At 43.4% G+C, this 21093-nt stretch overlaps 1 protein-coding gene across 6 annotated transcripts in view; it reads left to right on the top strand.

Annotated features, from left to right (window-relative positions):
- PDE1C (phosphodiesterase 1C) overlaps window positions 1-21093 on the top strand; it is a 602480-nt gene that overhangs the window by 219352 nt on the left and 362035 nt on the right. For all 6 annotated transcript variants that reach the window (XM_023639476.2, XM_003364839.5, XM_023639477.2 and 3 more), the window contains exon 3: window positions 3276-3447. In XM_023639476.2, coding sequence (XP_023495244.1) covers window positions 3276-3447 — 172 coding nt within the window. The remainder of the gene's footprint in view (window positions 1-3275; window positions 3448-21093) is intronic.

Here is a 21093-nt window from a genome sequence, read left to right as displayed (position 1 = left end):
TATTTGCCCCTTAGATATGGTGCATTGCCCATTTATTGTGATTGCTTATGGGTTGACGGGTTCCCAAGGGGAACATTCTCATTCATCTTTCTATTTCTGGGGTCCAGAATGGAACCTGGCATATTGACGGAATTCAATATGTATATATCGAATGAGTAAATGAAAGAATGAAGGGAAATGGGGAGGAAGTTTATTGTAAGGCCTTCACTTAGATCAAATTTAAGAAAACAGGCTGCTGCTGTTGTGTTTCCTCCTAGAACCAGACCTTGGTTAACATAGAACAGACCTTTGTTAACGTAGAACCAGACTTTCGTTAATAGGACCAAATCTTATTAAGATATATGTTTAGGAGTTTAAAAGAGCTGTCTTGCATTTCAGAAGTGGGAGGGGTCTGTTTCCTGCCACTAATGTGCTTTAATTTTCTCTTGATTGACACAACAAGCAGTTAGGATATGGGACACCCCAAGGGGGTCAGTCATGGCCATGGTCCTTAGACCAAAAGAGTTGTTTGACCCCTGGGTGTCCTTGAAGGTTCAGGGATCCTCGTGAGGGGCTCCCTTTTGTGTGTGAAGTTCTCTTGGTCTTGGTGACAGAGCTGTCCTTCAGGCACAACAAACCACAGTGATTTCTTCTATGGTGGGCTGCAGGTGGCGGGTCAGGGTCTTGGGGAGGTGCCCCCCTGTGCATACAAATTAGTCTGTACACACCTGTCACACGCATGTGTGTTAGCTGTCACTGCTTCTTACCCCTCCATGCACACCTCCTTATGCCCCATGAAGAGCCTTTGTGTGAGTTAGAAAAAGGTACTCCTTCTGCATGGATGGGGTAGAAAAAGCCAACCTCTTCTGGGTGGACAGCTCCATGGGTGCATAGCTTGGCAACTGGACAGTATCTTTGTGCAAAGGGAAATGCTTTCTTTCCTCTGGGAAGAGGAAACCCAGCACAAGCCCATGGCAACTGGGTGATGGTGATGAGGCCCTCAGGCTCTACTTTTTAAAAAAAGTTTGCTCATAGACTTCTTTTATAATAACTTTATTTATAGTATTTTATTTATTTGTATTTTTATAATAACTTTTTATTTTAGAACAGTTTTGGATTTACAGAAAATTTGCAAAGATAGTACAAAGAGTTCCCATATACCCCTCACCCAGTTTCCCCTATTATTAACCTCTTAAATTGCAATGTATGGGACATTTGTCATAATTAATGAATCAATATTGATACATTATTATTAAGATGCTTTATTCAGATTTCTTCAGTTTGTACCTAATGTCCTTTCTAAGTTTTAGGATCCCATCAGGATGCCACATTACATTTAGTCATCATATCTTCAAGGCTCCTCTTGGAGGAGTTTCTCAGACTTTCCTTGTTTTTCGATAACCTTGACAGATTTGAAGAGTACTGGTCAGGTGTTTTGTAGAATGTCCTTTAGCTGGGATTTGTCTGATGTTTTCCCCATGACTAGACTGGGTGTTTTAATAGGTTTTATTATTATTTAGCCAGCCCTGGTGGTCTAGTGGTTAAGATTCTGCACTCTCACCGCGATGGCCCAGGTTCTTTTCCCAGTCCAGTCAGGGAATCATATCACTCATCTGTCGGTTGTCATGCTGTGGTGGCTGCCTGTTGCTGTGATGCTGAAAGCTGTTCCACTGGTATTTCTAATACCAGCAGAGTCACCCATGTTGGACAGGTTTCAGCGGAGCTTCTAGATTAAGACAGAGTAGGAAGAAGAACCTGAACACCCACTTCTGAGACAATTTACCATGAAAACCCTATGAATAGAACCAGAGCATTGTCTGCTACAGCACCGGAAGGTAAGAGGATGGCGCAAAAAGACTGCGCAGGGTTCTGCTCTGCTGTACACAGGGTCCCTAGCATTTGGAATCGACTTGAGGGCACTAACAGCAAATTATTGTTTAGGTATGGTAAGGCCAAGAGATCAGGGGGTGATGGTCATTGAAAAGATAGTTTGTTAATATTCACAGACCCCCAAAACGGGGTTAGATGTCACACCATGGAGGCCACACTGAGAGGCGCTGGAGTCACTGAAGAGGCGGAGGGAGAAGGGGAACTATGGGAAAGAGTCTTTATTGTGGTTTTTGCAGGAAGGAACAGGCGAGGCAGGGTAAGCAGGCTTAGGATTGGCTCGTTTGAATGACTTCAGTGGTCTCTAGAGCATTAGAGCTGTCCCTAGTTGTCTGGTACACAGTCCTGGGATGACTGGGGCAGGTGGATAGTAGCCTGGAGTGTGAAAGCTCGGTGAGGGGGGTGTTAGGGATGTAGGCTCTGGATTGGTTGGTTTGTATTTGAAAAGCATGCCCCTGGGAGGAGGACTCTTCCTGAAGAGTTGGAGGAAGGGAGGAGGTGGAAGATGAGGGAGGCAGGAGGCCAAGGCAAGGTGACTCAGGCATATTATTGGGTTGTCCAGAACAAGGCATGTCTGGGATTCTGGGGTATGTATGTAGGGCCGATCTTAAAGCATCAAGTTTACAGAAGCTAGAAACATGCTTAAAACACTGGAGTTATGTGTTTTGGGGAGGAACACTACAGAGGTAAAGCGCCATTTTCGTCACATCATATGAAGGATACATAATATCAGTGTAACTTATCACTGTTGATATTGACCTGGATTACCTGGCTGATCCGGCCCTATTTTGTGACACCGTATCCACTTCGTGTCTGCCTTTAACATTCATCTCATGTGTTTGAGGTATTTGAAGAGTAAGATGTCAGTAAACATGCAGTGTAATTTTCCTTGGATCTTGATCTTCCAGAAGAATGAACTTGTCTGTGGTGAGTTCTGGTTCTTAGAGGTGGGGCCCTCTATGGCATCAGTGTCTCCCAAAGTCTTGAAACTTGGGCCTCACGCAAGCTGAGTTCATAGGGGAGACATGTGTTTGAGCATCTTTACTCTTCTCTAAAGGTAGTCCTTTGTATGCTTCCAATTGCTGAACAAATTCCTAAGTAGATACCTGTGGCTCTATCAGGAGTTTGGGTTGATCACCACTGAAATGAGACAGGATATATATCCATAAAACTTAGTTATGATTCAAAATAGTCAGAGTGTTAGCCTATTTTCTGCACAAAAATTAAAAAATTCCTGGTTACTCCGTAAGTTGCCTGACCCGTATCTTTTGGAGTCCTCTGATGTTGGTGGAGATCATGAGAAATAGGTAAATTTCCCTGCTCTGCTTTTGAAAATCCTGAGCTGGGCAAGGCGGGACATAGAGTTGATTGGTAATTCACTTGCACACCTTGTTTCCCTCGTTCTTCAGGGTCTAAGTCGCAGAACTGCCTGTGGAACTCCCTCATCGATGGGCTCACAGGGAATGTCAAGGAGAAGCCACGGCCAACGATTGTCCACGACCCCCGGCCACCGGAGGAAATCCTAGCTGATGAACTGCCCCCGCTTGATAGCCCAGAAGCCTTGGTGAAGACATCCTTCAGGTTTGGTGGATCGCAACTCAGTTTGTTCCTTCTTACTTGCTTGTGGAGTTATTTCAATCCAGTTGGATGCATCATCAGCGTGGCCAGCAAATTACCTCGTTTCTTTACACTGAGTAAATTAGAATTGATGGGGAGTGCTGGAATTAATGCTAGCTGGACTTCTGGCTGGATTTCCTGAATGTAGTGAAGATCATATCAGTAGTTAAGTTGCTGTTGGTATTTAATTGGTATTGGCATTTAAATGCTGAGGGAAAGGGTTTACTGATGTTGGCAATTTGAATTGGATTAATGAGTCTTTGCTTCAAAGGAGGATGACGCATGGAGATAAGTGCACAGAGAAAAAGCACGTGGTGGGCATTAATTCAGTCCCGTGCCTTTTGAATCTCTTGCTGGGGGAAGGTTTCTAGTTGTAAGAGATGTGAGAGCTGCTGCCTCCTGCAGTGAAGCGAGGATCTTCTCGTGTGGTTCCCAGGTGGCCGTTTACTCTGTTCTTGTTCATCGTTTAGTCTTGCATCTTGTTGTAAAGGCCTCTTGCGTTTTCTTTCTGTATTATACTCCACTTTCATCATGATTCTGTCCCTCACTTTCTCACCCGTGTTAAATAAAAATCAATCTGGGTATGGATTTAGTGTATAAAAGTGAGATTTTTTTTCTGAATTGGGTCTTTCTAACTCACTTTTGAAATATACAATAGTACTGGTATTAAGATTAAGAAATTAAGATTTGATGATTTTGCCAGCCTGCCTTCCTCCCCCTTTCTCCCTGTTACCCTAATTTTACTTCTTTCAGTTTCCTTTCCATTATATAAGGCTTTCATACTCTCCACATGGCTAGTGGAACATATAAACCTCCCTTTTCTTCCCCATAAACAATTCAGACGACTCTTGGAGTCCATGAAATATATTTGAAAAATGTGCTCTCTTTTGCATCCAGGTGACGTGTGTGATCGCTCGGTAAAAGCCATTTCATTGTGTGAAGGTTCCTAGTGTAGATTGAATTATAGATGAGTTCTGAAAAGAAGTGATGAATAGGGGTTTGGATTCCTTTATAGAATGTGACTGATTCAGTGGCGGGACAAGAATTGCAAGGCAAATGCTTTCTTATTCCTAGTAAGGGTTTGGTTACTGCATTGTGAGGTTTTCTAAAAAAATAAAACCCACTCAAGTAGAGAGAAGAACATTGTCTGAACCTGAGATTCTCTGCAAGTGACTGCGGTGGGAAAGGGGAGGGTGAATGGCTTTCTAGGTCTGGGCGTTCTCATCTTGGCTTCTCTGGTGGAGTCAGCCCCTTCTCATACAGTCTTCTTGTAGCTACTCCTTCTGCTCCAGACCAGGTTCGTCATCTTCTTCAATGAACAGCTAAAGAATTGGTCTCATGAAAAGCACAGCTTATTTGCTAGCCCGACTCCATTACCATCGTCCCTTCTTTTTGCATTCCCTCAGTGCTCTTTAATAGAGAAAAATGTATTGATGGCCATGAACTTCATTTGATCTGCTAGTTGTATTATGTGTCCATGTCTTGGTTCCAGAAGGAGATTAAATTATAAGTTCGTTAAGATCAGGACTTATTTCTGGTTCCTTGTAACACTTGGTGCTGTAGGAAAAACACGGCAGGTGTAAATGTGCCAACACTTCAGCAATTGAAGCTAGAAATCCATTGGCATTGGGTATTCGTTTATTGGTCTCCCTAATACAACTGTGTCCTTTCTTCCACAGAAGATGGTTGATTTCAATGGCAACGCCAGAGGGTAAATATTCTCTAAAGCAGTTGTGGTAGTCACATCAGTTGTGAGATTTGTTGTACATAAATTATTATAAGCAAAGTACTAAAATGTGGGAACAGTTTACTTATCAAGAAATAAATTAGAGCAGAATCAAGGTTACCCTTGTGATAATGCTGCTTGTTATCTATCTGCATTTTGGATTGCAATGAAAAGAATGAATTGTGGCTGAATTTTAAATAATACTGGTAGGAATATATCTCTCATGTCTTCTCTCCCCATTTCACTCAAGGAGTGAAAAAACCTGAGAATTGCTGACTCCCAATGTTAGTGATTCTGGGAAATCTAGGAAGAATGGTATATTATACTCCTATATTTTTAAACTTTGGAGATGTGTCAATGATCAGTGCTCTCAGATCCTAAGATAACTCCTTTTACCAAGCAGGACAGTCTTCCTTTTACTGAGGTTGAGGTGTTGAGTTCTTTTTTCTGACCCTGAAATTTAGAGCCTCTCAGCCCCCATGCCCTGTGTGTGTGTGCACGTGAACATATTTATACTCGCCCCCTCTGCCCCCACAGTAAGGAATCTGAGCCTGCGATTGTTAACATCCTGTCATTCTCAGTTCTGGAGGGTCTTGCTTCCTGAGGAGGAGCACATGGTTCTCATGAATTGGCGTTGTCTGTCCTCAGAGCTCCTCTGTCCGGTGGTTACCGCTGAGCAACACAGGGTTAGTGAAAGCTTTGGTTACTCCCTTCTCTTTCTCCTGGTTCATACCGGTCATCAGCTTTCATTGTTCACTAAGATCCAAAATGCGATGACAATAAGCCTAGTGTGCCAAATGATCAGGAAGTCCAGTCTTTTCATGGGGTTCTTCAGCCTAACTCCTCCCAAGGACCCCCAGGCTTACTGACAGTGGTTTGAGAGTCACCCCTCACCCTGCTCTGTCTCCTGCCACCTGCCGGGGAAATGGGGTCTCGCTTTGAAGGTGGACTTTCTGACCTCAGTGAAGTTATGTTTACATCATCAGTCCAGATCTCCTCTTTCTTTGTGATGTCTTCTCCTGCTGGCTTCTGTTGTCCTTCCCTGACACCTGGCCCAGTTACCAAAGTTTCTCAGACAGGTTCTAACAACGTTGATCCTCAAAAGGAAGGGGTCAGATGCTTCATGTCACTTTCCCCAGAAATCTTTTCTAGCTATTTGTGAGTATGCGGAGACAATTATATACACACCGTTCCCAGGACAAAGAGTGTAACTTGTTTTATATATGCATAATATTTTCTTTCAGGTGGTTCTTTCTAGAATCAAAGGAACAGTCTGTCTTAAAGGTAAATTCTGTGCTCTATTCCAAAAAGTAGGAAGTGTTTATAAATTTGTAAATGCTAGGTGTTTTACAAAAAAGTTTCTAACGTTTGTATGTTTCCATCTCCCCCAGGCTCCCTGTTTCAACAATAACAATAATAGGTATTCTTAAATTACCAGGCATGATCCTAACAAACCAAAGATTATGTCCATTTTAGAGATGAAGAAACTGGCCCAGAAGTGTAGAGCTTATGGTTCTGATTGAATTCAAACACAAACTAATAAGGACAAGTGCTTGTAGACTGGTGGTCACCAATGGCAGAAGCAAGGGGTAGCTTGGGTAGACTTTAGTCCTGCTTAATCTTTATCAGCCCCTGGAATCCCACCCCAAATAAGCATATCATCTATAAACTCACATAAAAAGCATGCCTGTGATACAAATGCAGCTTCAAGACGACTCTTCTTCCAACCAAACTGCCACTGGTGGCCAACACTGTCTCTCTGGGTCAGTTAACAAGAATGCCAGAGGGTATAGGAGAAAGTGAGAACTTGACACATAGATTTAGAAATAAAGATTTTGGAAAATGAGAGGCATCACCTCTTTCCCCCAAGGCTTATGAGGTGATAGTTGAAGTGTGTGCAAATGCCATCTCAATTCTGAATGCGTTCCCCCATAAGCTCCTATCTAGTCCTTCTCCTTGCTGGGCTGTGGTGATGGGGCACATGTTCCACGTCATGGAGCAGACAGATCAGCAGAGTCTTGGGAGAAGGACACCAGTGCCTAAAGGGAAGGGTCTCCTCATTCCTGTGCAGGGTCCATCCCAGCCAATATCGCTGGAAAGTAACACAGTTCGGTGCTCTGTTGTACTATGGACTTTAGTCTCTACTCCTCAACAAAGGGGCATTCTAAGCTACCCAGGAAGGAAAATTCAACTTCTGAAAGCCGCTGTCCTGGGCTTTGGTCTCAGTTCAATTACCACTGGCACATTGCTTCATCTGTTTGAACTTCTCTTTTAACTGTCACATCTGAGGTTCTCAAACTTGAGTGTGCATCACTATTACCTGGAGGGCTTGTTAAAACAGATTGTTGGGTTCACCTCCAGGTCTGGATGGGGTCCTAGGATGTGCCTTTCGAACAAGCTTCAGTTGGTGCTGACGCTGCTGGTCCAGGGGCCACACTTGGAGAAGCACTGGACTGGATGATATTAAATACCCCTTTGAACTCTGAAATATTTTGCTGTGTTAATTTGAGCAGGTCACTTATCTAATCTGGCCTCAGTTTCTTCATCTTCGAAATAGGGATGAGGATGCCCTCTTCCCAGGGTTGTTGGGAGGATTTGGAGGAGCTAATATAAATCAAAGAGACAAGCACAGTATCTGGCACGCAGAATGTGCTCAGTAAGTACTACTTTGTATTCCTGCTCAGCACTCGCTGGAAACCTTGCATGCCTTTGAGCGTATACATGCAGGGTAAATAGCATCAGACTTGGGTTTTGTGGCTCCAGGTGCAGATACTGTGGGCTCTGAAAGCTCACTAAGCCTCTGGCATGAAAAGTCTGCTTTCAAAACCTGAGACTTTTGAAAAGAAGAAAGTGGGAACCATAGGTAAATAAAAAGCCTTGCAGTCTACAAAGTAGATACCCCTGGGAACTGTACCCCAGAATGCCTGTTTGCCTTGTTTCCCATGACCTGTCCCTTTGAACCTATGTTCTGCTCAGGTTTTTCTTAAGAGATGAAAGAGTAAACTGAACCTGGAGCTTCAGGGAGACCCACAACTCCAGTCAGTCTGATTAGTGATGGGAATCTCAGTGCCTGCCACTAGAGGACCCAAGAGAACAGGAGAGAGCTGGGTACTGAGAGCCCTTTCCCCAGCCTCTACTGTGCACCTTTGCACCGGTGAGACCCAGCCCAGACTGCACTTTAAGACAAGAAACCAGTGCTTCTTGAGCACCTGCTTTGTCCAGAAACTGTACATTCATTTGCTCATTTAATCTCCCCAAACCCTGGCAAGGTGAGTATTCTTATCCCAGTTGTAGAGATTAGGAAACTGACGCTCAGAGACTCAATCAAGCAACTTACCCAAAGTCACCCAGCAGGTGGCAGAGGTGGAAATTTCAACCCAGTTCTCCTGGCTCCAGAGCCATGCCCTCTCCACCATGTTCTACTACTGCCACATCAGCTTGGCTTTCACGCTGCTGGGTTCATCGTTGGTGAAATAAGGTAGCATGATTGGTTCTACTCATTTGGGCGTGCACTTTGGATATGTAGTTTGATGCTTCTCCTATGCAACTGACTCTGTTCTATTGCTGTAAATCCTTTTTCTAGTCCAAACTTATGTTTTTAAGCCATCCAGCCTTTTCAGATAGGAGCCCTTTAAGGCAGTGCTTCTCAAACTTTATGACCAGTGAATTTCTTGGAGGATGCTACTAAATGCAGATCCAGATTCAGTAGTCTGGGTTGCAGCCTGTTAATCTGCCTTTCTTACAAGCTCCCAGTGATGTGATGGTTCGAGGACCACTCTCTGAATAGTGAGGCATGGGCTTTGGAATACCATAGGTATGAGTTTGCAAACACTTCTGAACTATGTGATTTGAGTCATGGTTTTTATTCACAGTTTCCTCATTTTACAAATGGAAACAGTGAAATAAAAACACAGGCCTTGGGGGCTGTTACTAGGATAAAGTGGGCTAATGAATGTGACAGCCCCTAATTCCTTCTCTCCCAGTTTTCAAAACCCTATTTAGGAGTGGATTGATCCTCTACACCGTGACCCCTTCTTCTGTGACCCGGTTGTGCACTGAGCCCCAGGCTGGGAAGATAAGCCCCGTGGGTGCTTTGTGAACAAGGCTGACCACTGGCCTGACCTCCTTGGGCAGCAATGGAAATTCTGAAGCCACCCAGTGCGTCAGCCATCTTGGTGACTTGCCTTGAATTATGTGACTCTCAATATAGGTTGAGCTGCCAGGTTTTGATAATTCTGCATTTGGAAGAGTAGCACGCTCTCTCCATAGAGAATCACTGGGGGCTTGAAGAGCTTCTCTTCCCACGTAGAATGGACTTATTTGGGCTTTGGCAAAAGTGTTCCTGATTCTATACATAGCTTCCTAAGAATATGTTGCAGAGAGCTGAACTGCATTGAGCTAACACACGGCTACAGATGAGATTAAGGCCTTGTCAGATCCCGTTTAATGGATTGTGTTTTCCATGCAGAATTAAATTGTTGAACTCATCCTCATTTTGGCTTTTGGCAGTCATTTTCCCACCAGGGGCTGCAGCCAAGAAGACAGTTTCTGACTTCATTACTTTCAGGAAATGTGCAATCTGGCTGATGATATGGCGTGGCGTGGGTTGGTGTCCCCTGCAGCTTTGGACCCCACCCTGGGATGAGTCATGGGTTAAAATTCTTGATTAGCTCATGGGAAGTCTGGTCGTCACACATCTTTCTCTATCGCCATATGTTGGTCACCCACTGGGAACTTTGGGGGCACCTACTTTCCTGACCCAGTGCTGCCTCCCTCTAGTTGACATTTTTCCACTCTAGTCTCCACTAATCCAGATCAGTAGAGTCTTCCTCAAGGTTGCGAAGGGGAAAAAATCAAAGAGTGATTTCTGAGTATTTTTTTAAAGCTCAGAGGAGTTTCTAGTGCAGTGTTGGTTTCCCGTAAGGGAAATATTTAGGCTTCCCTTTGTAAGTAAATTTTTATGGACAGATTATCCTATATTGGAAATAGACAAGCATATATCATGCAGACACTGTTCCTCTTGCGTTCTTCCTTGTCCTCCCACAGTATTTTGGGAAAAGGAATTTGTCTCTTATGGTGGCCATGTGCGAGCTGCTATGTGAGTGCTCTCACGTCTCCGACCACAGGGAACGTAATTGACCCATGGCCCCAGCTTCTGTGTGAGGAAATTTGTCCCTGTCCTGGCTGAGGCTGTGTTTCCCAAGGGTACTCTTAAGCCGATGACTGAGTGTCAGGGATGCTAAGGCTGGCGGTTCCTGGAGACATGGGCCTTCTCTGACATTGGCTCAAGGACTCCCTGATGGCCTTTAGAACTGCGCTGTGGTCCACCTCACTTCCACCCAAACTTCCTTTCTTCTCTCCTTCACTGGAGTCAGACCTGCATCTCGCCTCTTCTAGCCTCCGTGGCTCCTTCCCCGTTTTCTCTTACAGATGTTTCCCCTGATAAATTTCTGGCATGAGTAATCTTGTCTCAGCATCTGCTTTTCAGAGGACCCAAGCTAATGGTCTCCCACCATGCTGTGATCCTCTGCTGGCCCACCACTGCCAGCTCTGTGTTGTGGACACAGCTCCAAGGCTACTGGCCTAGAAATCCTTGGCCAGTCTTTCTCTATTTGATTTTCTGTTTTACATTTGATGTGTCTTCTCCATGGGCTCTAGTGGTGGGGTTAAACATGGGGCAGGCCATGATTTTTCTCACTGTCTTGTACTTTTATTGCCCTCAAGAGACTTTGCTGAAGCATTGGGATTAACTAAAGTAACTACAACATAAGAGGGAAGCATTTAAAATCATACCCAAAATATGACTGTTTCTCTTGTCCAAGGGAAATGCTCAAAAAATGTTGAACACTGTACAGATGGTTCCAACACTGTACATTCACATTCCAGTTCCCAGCCAGTGGGCCTGTCTCCAGGGATAACTTCCCCTAGAGAGCTCATCCTTCAAACCAGACACATTCTCACCAGGCTATTGGGGAATCCAGGTTTCTACCCACAGGAAAGGAGCTCGTCTGAGGCGTCCTCCACCCCCCAGTATATGCCTAAATCAGAATCACTCCTAGCAGCACATTTGACAAAGTGTGAGTGACTCATCCTGCAATAATCCCACAGGGGAAGAGCAGGGAGCTTCAGTACTGTCAGGTGGGGAAGCAGGGACTGGGATAGTCCTGGAGCCTCCATCGACATCTCCCTGCCCGAGTGAAGTGTGGATCAACTGCCCCATGCTTCCTGATTAGCAACAGGCACTTCTGTCCTAGGCCACACAGAGACCTGAAGTGTGTGGGGAATCCCTGAAGTTCTCTCCAAATGAAGGAAGGCCCCCCGCCCCCCGCCACGCAGACCCCTCCCCCAGCACTGCTCTGGGTCCCATTGAAGTCTGGTCATCATTCTCATATGGTTCTGGATCAGGTGGTCCAGGCTTTATCCTTTGGCTACTTTGTCCCCATGTCAACCTCACTGGCCAAGTCCTCAATCACAGTCCCGGGTCGTTTCTGAGCTTTAGCCTCAGGCGCTTGTGGGAACTTCTGAGGACAATTTGGGAAAGCTAAAATGCATCCTCCCTCTAAGTCTACTGGCCACTGAGTTTACTTGGCTGTAGACCCTCTGGTTTGTAGACAGATGTCCCTCTAGAGAGAGAAGAGGAAGCCTCACTCCTGTTTCTTCTGACCTGGTTTCCCTTCTCCCTATAAACCCCTGAGTCAGAAAAGCTGGACATCTCGCTTTCCACTTCTAGATTATATCCTCCTTGTTCCCCAAAAACCCTTTAACACTGTGCTGTGCAATAATGCAAATCTGCATATCCCTTGGTTGGTGATCGGTCCCTGGCATCTGCAGCGGGATCAGAGGGTGGGCCCTGGTTACATTATTAACCTCATGATAATGTGACCCTGTGTTTTACTCTGTAGAAGTTTTTGTTCCCACTTGCAGCATTAGGGCAGGGGTTCTGCCCTTGCTAGAGGAAAGGAGCAGTTTCCTTTTTTATCAGACTCTTTCTAATAACCTATGCTCTCTTCCCATTCAAGTGCACGTTCTGTAGTCACATCCTGTTCCAGGAACTGGAGCCACATGGGATGTACTGGACCATGCCCTGCCTCCCTGGACCTCACATAGATCAATGAATATGTTGAATGGTACTTGGTGTAACTATGAAACAGGCCACACTGGATCATGGTGGACAGAAAAGGGAAGCCACAGAAATATTGTGAGCCAGGGTCGGGAGGCAGGAAGACGTGGCATGTGTTGGAGCAACTGTTGGATTTGCCTCTCAGGCATGTGAGAGGTAAAGTTGGGACCAAATATGGTAGTGTCTTGTTTACCACAACAGTTTTATTCCACAGGCAGAGATCTTTGGAGCTCTTGGAAATCTTTGGAGAAGCAGGAAGAAGACTGCATATTTTTTCATTAAGTTACAGAATTAGGAATTATATTTCCATGCCTCGGTCCCCTACACACAGTGCACTGAAAGTGTTTCCTGGCCTGCAGCAGAGGTAGAATAATGGAGCTGGAGAACAGCCTGGGGTCTGAACACCCATGGTACCGGGAAGAAGTGCATGGGTAATCTTGGGAAGAAACTTGTGAAAATGTTTTTCCTCAAGAAATGGAAGAGAGACCAGTTTTTTAAATTTCTTCTAAATGCAGTAGTAGCTAATGGCTATTGAATATACTGTCCCATAACTGTAACCTAGCTGCTCCCCATTTATTGATTACTGTTAAGAGCAGCCAGAAGTGAATTTGCTAGGATGAATTACCTCCAGACCCTGGAGGTCAGCTCTGTTGAGGAAGGATTGTTATTTGAACAAGAGCTGCGGACCTGCTTGTCCTCATTTGGAAGAGGTGATAATTCTGGCTCAGGTGATAGGGCTCAAGTACTTGGAGGCAGGCACATTGTACTGCCTGAGAGCATGACTCGGGCACTCTCTGCCAAGTCAGAAACAGACATACGTGAATCAAATAGCAAACTTGGATTACAGATCCAAAACTTTGATCTATTCATCATTTTCGTTCTTTGAAAACGGTCCAGATTTAGAATTAGAAAGGATGTATGAAAGAGGGCTGAATTATATTTATTAAATTATGTGTTTCCTGAATATTCTGCTAATTATTCTGTCTTTGACTATGTGGCTGGCCATGTCAGCGTTGAGTTTCCTTGGTCGTTAAATTTCCCTGGGTAGCCCTGAACTAGGCTGTCGTGTCTGGCTCTAAGCCAACTCATAGGTACCTGTATTTAAGAAATGCCTTTGCATGTGTTTTGTAAAAAACTATTTTGACAATTTTTAAACCTTCAGAAAAGTTGCAAGACTAGTAAAATGAACAACTCTCTTCCACCCAGAGTTGCATTTGCTTGCTTACTATCAAATCTATTCTCTATCTTTTTTTTTTCTGAATCTTTGACCCTAAGTTATAGATATCATGACCTTTCAGCTCCAGCTTGTATCTCTTAACAATGAGACCATTTTCTTACACAGCCACAGTATAATTACCAAATTGAGGATGCTTAACATTGATATAACACTGTTATGTAATGTACAGCCCATATTCAGATTTCACCAAATGTTCCAATGATGTCTTTTATGGCAGTCTTTTTTTTCTGATCCAAGGACCCATTCTGGAAGCACACATTACATTTAGTTGTTATGTCTATAGTCTCCTTTACCTTGAAGCAATTTTAACATTTTGAAGCAAACAGGTCATGTGTTTTGTTTTGTAGGACATTCCTCAATTTGGGGTTGTCTGATTGTTGCCTCGTGATTCGATTCAGGTTATTCAGGTTGACAGGGATACTACATAAGTGATGTCATGTCCTTCTCAGTGCAGCAATAAGGGGCAGGATTGCCAGTTGTCTCATTACCGGTGCTGTTAACTTTGATCTTTTGGGTAAGGTTGTTTTCCCCAATCTGTCCACTGTAATTGTGCCTTTCTTCCCGTTGTGGGAAATAAGTTATCTTTGGGGAGATACCTCGAGACTATGTAGATAACCTCTTTCCAACAAACTTTTATGCAATGGTTTTCATGTCACTTAATGATTCTTGCCTGCACAATGGTAATTTCTAACCCTGTCGTTCCTTCTCTGTTTATTAAATGACATCTGACTGCAAATAGGAGCTTCCCCTTTCTCTCCCTCTCTCCCTCCCTTTCTAGATTTTAGCATCAGTATGGATTCTGGATCCTTTTTTCATCCAGTATTTTATAAGCCATTGTATCTTCATCCTAGCTGGAGCCCAGGGGGGTTATTTGTGAGAGAAAGGACACAAAGGCCAAGCAGGGGGGCAGTATGGGTGGTCTTTCAGTCCAAAATGCATCAACCCTAACAGGCAGAAATAAGCTTGACTTGGAATATGAAGAACTGTGTCAGCAAATCCAGGGACTAATGCCCTTCCCTGCCCGTAGGGGCTCTTTCAGGGTCTTCTAATCTGGTCGAAGGCAGTGTCTTTACCTGGACCTGTTGGTGCCACTGGAATTATGGGAAATTGCAGAGTGGAGAGAGTCACGTGGAGTGGGGGGTGGGGTGGGGTGGGCAGAAGGCCTTACTTAGATTGAGAAAGGAGTTTGAGTGCATCATCTGATTTTTTAGCTGGGTCTCCAAGTCTTTCCTCACTTGCCTCTTTCTGCCGTTTAGCGCTGCTCCCTGCCTGCCACTCCTTCTGGCCAGTGTCTGAGGCTATGCCAAACACCGTGGTCCAAAGAGTTGTCTATGTGTTATCAGTGAGGGGTATGGTGGGAACACCTGAGCTCTGGTTTTAATCCCAGCTCCACTCCTTGCCTGCTATGTGGCCTTGAGCATGCAGTTTAAACTGAGCCTCAGTTTCATCATCTATGTAGTGGGATTAGATGTTCTTTTCCTCATGGGATGCCTGTGAGGAGTGAAGGAGGTCATGCATGTCAAGCATGAGCAGTGTCTGGCCTCAGCAGGTGCTTTATGATTAGTAGGTAGTATGATTCAGCATCAGCATCCTGCTTAATGCTCTCGGAAGGTGTACAGTTAGCTCTAGGCTGTGTGAAGGATCAACTTTATCAGGCTTAAACAGCGATGTTCACGTGTCCCTCAGCACTGAATAGCTGCTCTGACACCTGGGACCTTTGAGGTACCCTCTCTCTTTCTTTGGTTTCTAGCATTTTCCTCTTAATCCTTGTCCAGTCACATTGTATATGGTAATAATAGCTAACTTGATTGAAGGTTATGTGTCAGTTGCTTTTCTGTGTGTTTTATATGTTATCATTTAATCCTCACAACAACCCTGTGAGATAGATATTTTTATTACCTTTATTTTACAGATGGAGAAACTGAGGCACAAAGAAGTTAACTTCTCCAAGGTCATACCACCAGTTGGTAGATGTGGGATTCAAAGCCAGGCAGTCTGGCTCCAGAACCCACATTTAACTGCCAGCTATACTTCCTCCTTGGTCTAGCATTGAGGAGAGGGTCTCTCTCTTCTGGTTTTGTTGCTGGTGTGGACCTGCTTTCTGGTTAGGATCCTGCTTTCTGCCTGCCTCCCAACCTTCCTGATCCAATGCTGGGTACCAGTATCAGCCTGTTTGCTTCGTTTCCTTCCATTTCCTTATGCCTGGTGTGGTCTGTCACTGCATCACCATCTGGCCTGCTCCCTTGGGTTTCATTCCCTGTGTGCCCCTTCCCCCTGCAGTACATTGCTCAGCCTATCAATGCAGCTTTAGCAGCTGGGCTGGAGAACTACAAAGCCTTTCTTAAGATTTACTGCTTTTCTAGGAGCTAGTCACCAGCATCATGTTGTGGTCTCTCCAGAGCCCTTTCTCTCCAATGGTCGTGAACCATGGTGGGGTGCATTTTTTAGTTTGGGGACCCGGTAGAGGATGGTGGTTTAGAATCAGGACTTGGAATCAGACAAAGCTGAGTTTCTATTCCAACTCTGTCACTAAACCACCTTGGGAAAGTTAGTCAGCTTCTCTTGGCCTCAGTTTTCTTTTCTGCAAAGTGGAAATAGTAATGACGGGAGGATGGAGTGAGAAAATGTGTGTAAAAACACTTAGCATAAAAACTCCATCTAGGTAATTGTATTGTGTCAATGTCAATTTCCTGGTTTTGATAATATACCATAGTTGTATAAGATGTTATTGTAGGTGGAAGCTGGTGATGGGTAAATGGAAACCCTCTCTACTATTTTTGCAACTTGTGTGTCTATAATCATTTCAAAAAAGGTTTAAAAGACATTTATCATAGTACCTAATATCTATTAATTGTAGTTTTTAAATTATAAAATATCACCAAGAATTCTGTTGTTTGGCGCAAGTTCGACTTTTTGTGGTAGATGTGTGTGGGTGTGTGTGTGAAAGAGAGAGAGAGACATCCACTTAAGAGAAAGTAGACCAAACAAATCGTAAAATTATTTCCCTTTTCTGACACACTGAACAACATCGATGGCATCACCAGTAACCACAAGTGAATTCTCTTCATGCTGTAATTTCATCTTCCCCGGTTGAAAACCTTTTGACTTTTACTACGCTTAATGGTCTCTATTCTCTTCACATCTATTATCTACCTTCTGTTTCAGTGGTTCTTAATCCAGGCTGCACAAGAGACTCACGAGTGATTAAACCAGCATCCCTGAGGTGGAGCCAGGCAGCTGGATGTTTGAAAGGTTTCTTGGGTTTTGTTGCGTTCAGCAGGCCCGAGAACCGCTGCTCTGCTTGTGCCGCAGGCTCCCCTTTGGCCTTTCGTTGCTTCCCTTCCTTCTCCCACATCTACATCGCCTTGGCGTGTGCTGCTTTCACAGGGCACCATTTTTCTAATGACCATTGAGGCCTTTCCTGACCGTAGTTACCAGATGCAGAGTTTGCTCCCTTCTTGTAGTATTTTTCTGGAATGAGTGTCTAGAGTTTTGGAGCAATCACAGAATGAGCTTTCCCACCTCCCGAGATGCCATATGTCCATGCCATTTTAGATAACTGAAGTGTCACCAAATGTCCCTTCTGTTGTCTTCCTCCAAAAGCAAATTCAATAGAATGCAGGCGAATTGCATGTTTTCTTTTGGGAATGTAATATGTGGAAATTTTCAAAAGCCTGTTAGGCACTGACTATTTTTACTTACTATTTCAACGGCTGACGTGTTTTCACCACCTTCTGGATACACTGACTTTGAGATGTTGCCTCAGTTTCTTAGTCACCAGTCCTCCGTTTCAAAATGAAATTTTGTCATAAAAATAATGTACTTACCTTGTAGAGCGTTTGATAAATGGTAAAAGAAAAAAAATTTCGAATGTGATTCCTGCTATCATTTTGGCATCTTCCTGAAGTCTTTATATCTATGCATTATTCTTAGAGTTGTAATTATGGTATGGATACAATTTTGTATCCTAATTTTTTTCACTGAACATTTTATCTTAGGCATTTTTCCATGTTGCCCTCTAATGTCTGTGTGAATGTATATTGGACATTTAGGTTGTTCCCAGAGTTTCACTCTTTAAGGAATGCTATGATAAAAATCTTCATGCGTCTGGATATTGCCGTATTTTAAGCTGCATCTTAAGGGTAGATAACTAGGAGTGCAAACACTGGTTCAAAGAGCATCTTGACTCTTGAGAAAACGCATTACAAGAAGAGTCCTGGGTAGCCCCTTTCAGTGAGGCGTCTTCCAGCAATTCCAGTCAGCATCGAACCCCTTAGACTGAGTGTGATGGTTCTCATTTCTCACAGCTTTGAATTGATTATTATCAGTATATTTTTCAAGGTAGCCTGCCTTCCATTAAAGCCATACAATGCCTCTGCTGACAGTTTCTGTGTCTGTTGCTGACATGCTACTCACTGGAGTGAAATAGTCACTTATTGTTCTGCTCCTGGTAGTTGTCAATATCATTCCTCTTTTACATATTAGCAAAGCAAGGTTCAGCAAAATTAAGTGACTTGCCCAAGGGCACACTGAAAACTAGCAGAGCCAAGAGTCAACCCACATCATTTTGACCCCACAGTCTTTGCGCTTTCCACTCCACTTGACTGCCTATTTGGAAACAGGAGCACGGAGAACGGAGTCATAAATGGTTCCTGGGGCGAGGAGTTAGGGGCAAAGAAGAGGAGAAAACACGTGCCCAGAAAAGACTTCAGGAAGGTTCTTGCCCTCAAGGAACTTAGATTTTAGTGGAAGAAATATAAAAGTAAATCAACAATTACTGTATGGTGCAGTAACATTTGTTTTATTTATTAAAATATCAGTTACTTTGTATAATTAATATTAAAATATAACTAAAATAAATGCTATCATAAGAATAAACAGAGGAGCATTTTTACAAACGGCTTTATTAAGATATCGATATAGGGAAAACCTGCACATATTCAAGTATTCAGATGGATAAGTTTGACGTTTGTCATACCTGTGAAATCATCACCATAATCAAGATAATGAACATATCCGTCACTCTCAAATTTTCCTTGTGCGCTTTTGTAACTCTTCCTTTCAGCCTCTCTGTACTATCCCCAGTCCGTCCCCAGGCATCCACTGATTTGCTTTCTGTCATTATAGATTGTATAGATTAATTTGCATTTTTTAGATTTTTATATGATGCACTCATACGGTATGTATCCTTTTTAAAGAAAAATATGGTGTCTTTCACTTAGTATAACTATTTTAAGAGTCACCCATGTTGTTGCATGTGTCAGCAGCTTCTTACTTTTTATTGCTGAGTAGTATTCTATAGTGTGGCTATACCACTATTTATTTATCCATTCAGCTATTGATGGACTTTGGCATTTGCCAATTTCTGTAGTGTAAATATTCCCACTATGGCCAATTTCAAGTTACTACCGTGAAGTCACAGAATGTGGAGCTGGGAAGAGATGCAAGAGACAGTCTGCTCCATATGTGCTAGGAAATTTGTCCTGGGCAGTAAATGGGTATGAAGTGAAGGGGATTGGAGCATCTCATGGGAGCACTTGGTTAATGGAACACCTTCATCTTGGGGAGTTCTTTATCATTCTATTTGTGAGGATGGGGCTGGTTCCCACTTACAAATAGCTGGTTTGGACTTTGCCCATGTGATTACTAAAAAGCACTGCTGTGTTTACAGAGACTGTTTGGTTTGAAGGAAGATTTATTGCTTAGGAAATAACTGTTGAGAATGGGTAGGAGTGAGAACTGTACGATTTTATACAGTTATGATTATTTTAAAGAATGAAAGTGAATATGTGAATCTTTTTTTGAGGGAGAGTTTCTTTAAAACTCTTTATATTACCTGCCTACGCATATTGTTAAATTGACTTCATTTTAGATGTCATGTGGAATGCAAAAGAGCTAATTTTCAAAGTTAATAGAAAAAAATGTAGAAAGAAAACTGTGCTGCTTTACTTCGTCTTTCAATATTTTACACATTTTCCTCTCTGGGAATAATAAATCATGTTTATAGTGTAACAATTTACATTTATAGTAGTGCTTTTTATTCCACAAGTAAATCCCAAAATGTTCTCTCTGATCTCTTCATTCATCATTGAATAGCAGCCATCACCCAAGAGAAACAACACCAACCGTGCCCACGATGCAGAGGAGGTCTAATGAGGGAATGTGGTCAGAATGCCAGGAGAGGGGAGGTGGCTTAGAAAAGAGCAGTTTTTTAAAAGTAGGGGAGTTGGGTCAGGCATGGACTTGGGAAATCTTTTGCGTTCATTCATGTGTAATAACCATTTGTTGATCTCCTACTGTGTGCCAGGCATTGGAGTAGGTGCTAGGTGTACAATGGAAACAAAACTGACGTGATCCCTGTCCTTGTAGAATTTATACCTCCAGTACATGGCAGGGAGCTCAGGACTTTCTCAAACCTGGACTCAAAGAGGCCTTCCAAAGTGACCATATTTACCCCAATGAAACATCAAAGAAATTATTGGACCAAATGCTAGCTTTTCTGCTCTGAAAAATTTAGGCCCTGTGGTTACTGGGTGTTTGCCCTATAAAGATGTATCTGGAACTTACAGTTACCAGGCATTCTTTGAAGGTTCAGGTGGATCCTTCACTTCCTTGTCTCACGTTGACTAAAGCAAAATAATGTTGAGGATTTTTTCTTGAGGAGTCTGTCTTGACCAAGGTCTCTGCACCTCGTTGTGGCTCCAGATCTTCAGTGTTTCTTCCTTGGGTTAATGTGGATGGCCAGTGAATGTAGTGTAGGCTCTTAACCTGGGGTCACACATACATGGATGACTTCAGGGGGCCTGGGAATGTCTAAAATGAGGGCCTAGGGTTACATGTTTATTTTTCAGGGAATATGAAACTTTCAACAGATTCCTATGGATTTGTGATTCAAAAAAAGCTTCAGAACCTTCAGTGTGTTGGAAAGAGCGTTGAATTAGTGTCAAGTAACCTGGGCCCTTCTCCAGCTGTATGTCAGGAAGCTTATGAACCTCTTGGTGCCTCAGTTTTATCATCTGTATGACGGGGATAAATAGTTTCCCTTTCTACTCATTGAGAATATTCCAAGGTCAAAGGAGATAATTGTGTATGGAATTGCTTAGGAAATGGCCCAATACCATGCAAAATGAAGTGTGATATCGCTCATATTCTTACGACAGATTATAATGGTGGAGATGGTAGCTAGGGCAGGGGGTGCAAGACAGGGAGAGGAGCCAAAGGATGGATGAGGCATCTTCCTCAATCATCTGATAGAGGATTAGCAATCTTTCCTATCACCTCAGTGTCCTTAAGTTATCCAAGCCCTGGGACTGTTACTGTTGCACCCCAGCTCATCCTTGGATGAGAAACAAAAGTCAGGAGAAGGAGGAGGAAACCTTGTGTGAGTGACAAACACAGAAAACAACAGAACTCCACACCAAAGGGAAAGCACACTTATTAACAGAGTAGGTCAACCTTCTTAACAAGTAAGTATGACAGAGAAATATACCTCTTTCTCCTAAATATGTTTAATCTGAATCTGGCCCT

The sequence above is a fragment of the Equus caballus genome, chromosome 4 (genome assembly GCF_041296265.1).
Source record: "Equus caballus isolate H_3958 breed thoroughbred chromosome 4, TB-T2T, whole genome shotgun sequence".
NCBI lineage: Eukaryota > Metazoa > Chordata > Mammalia > Perissodactyla > Equidae > Equus > Equus caballus.
This window is presented reverse-complemented; position numbering and strand designations above follow the sequence as displayed.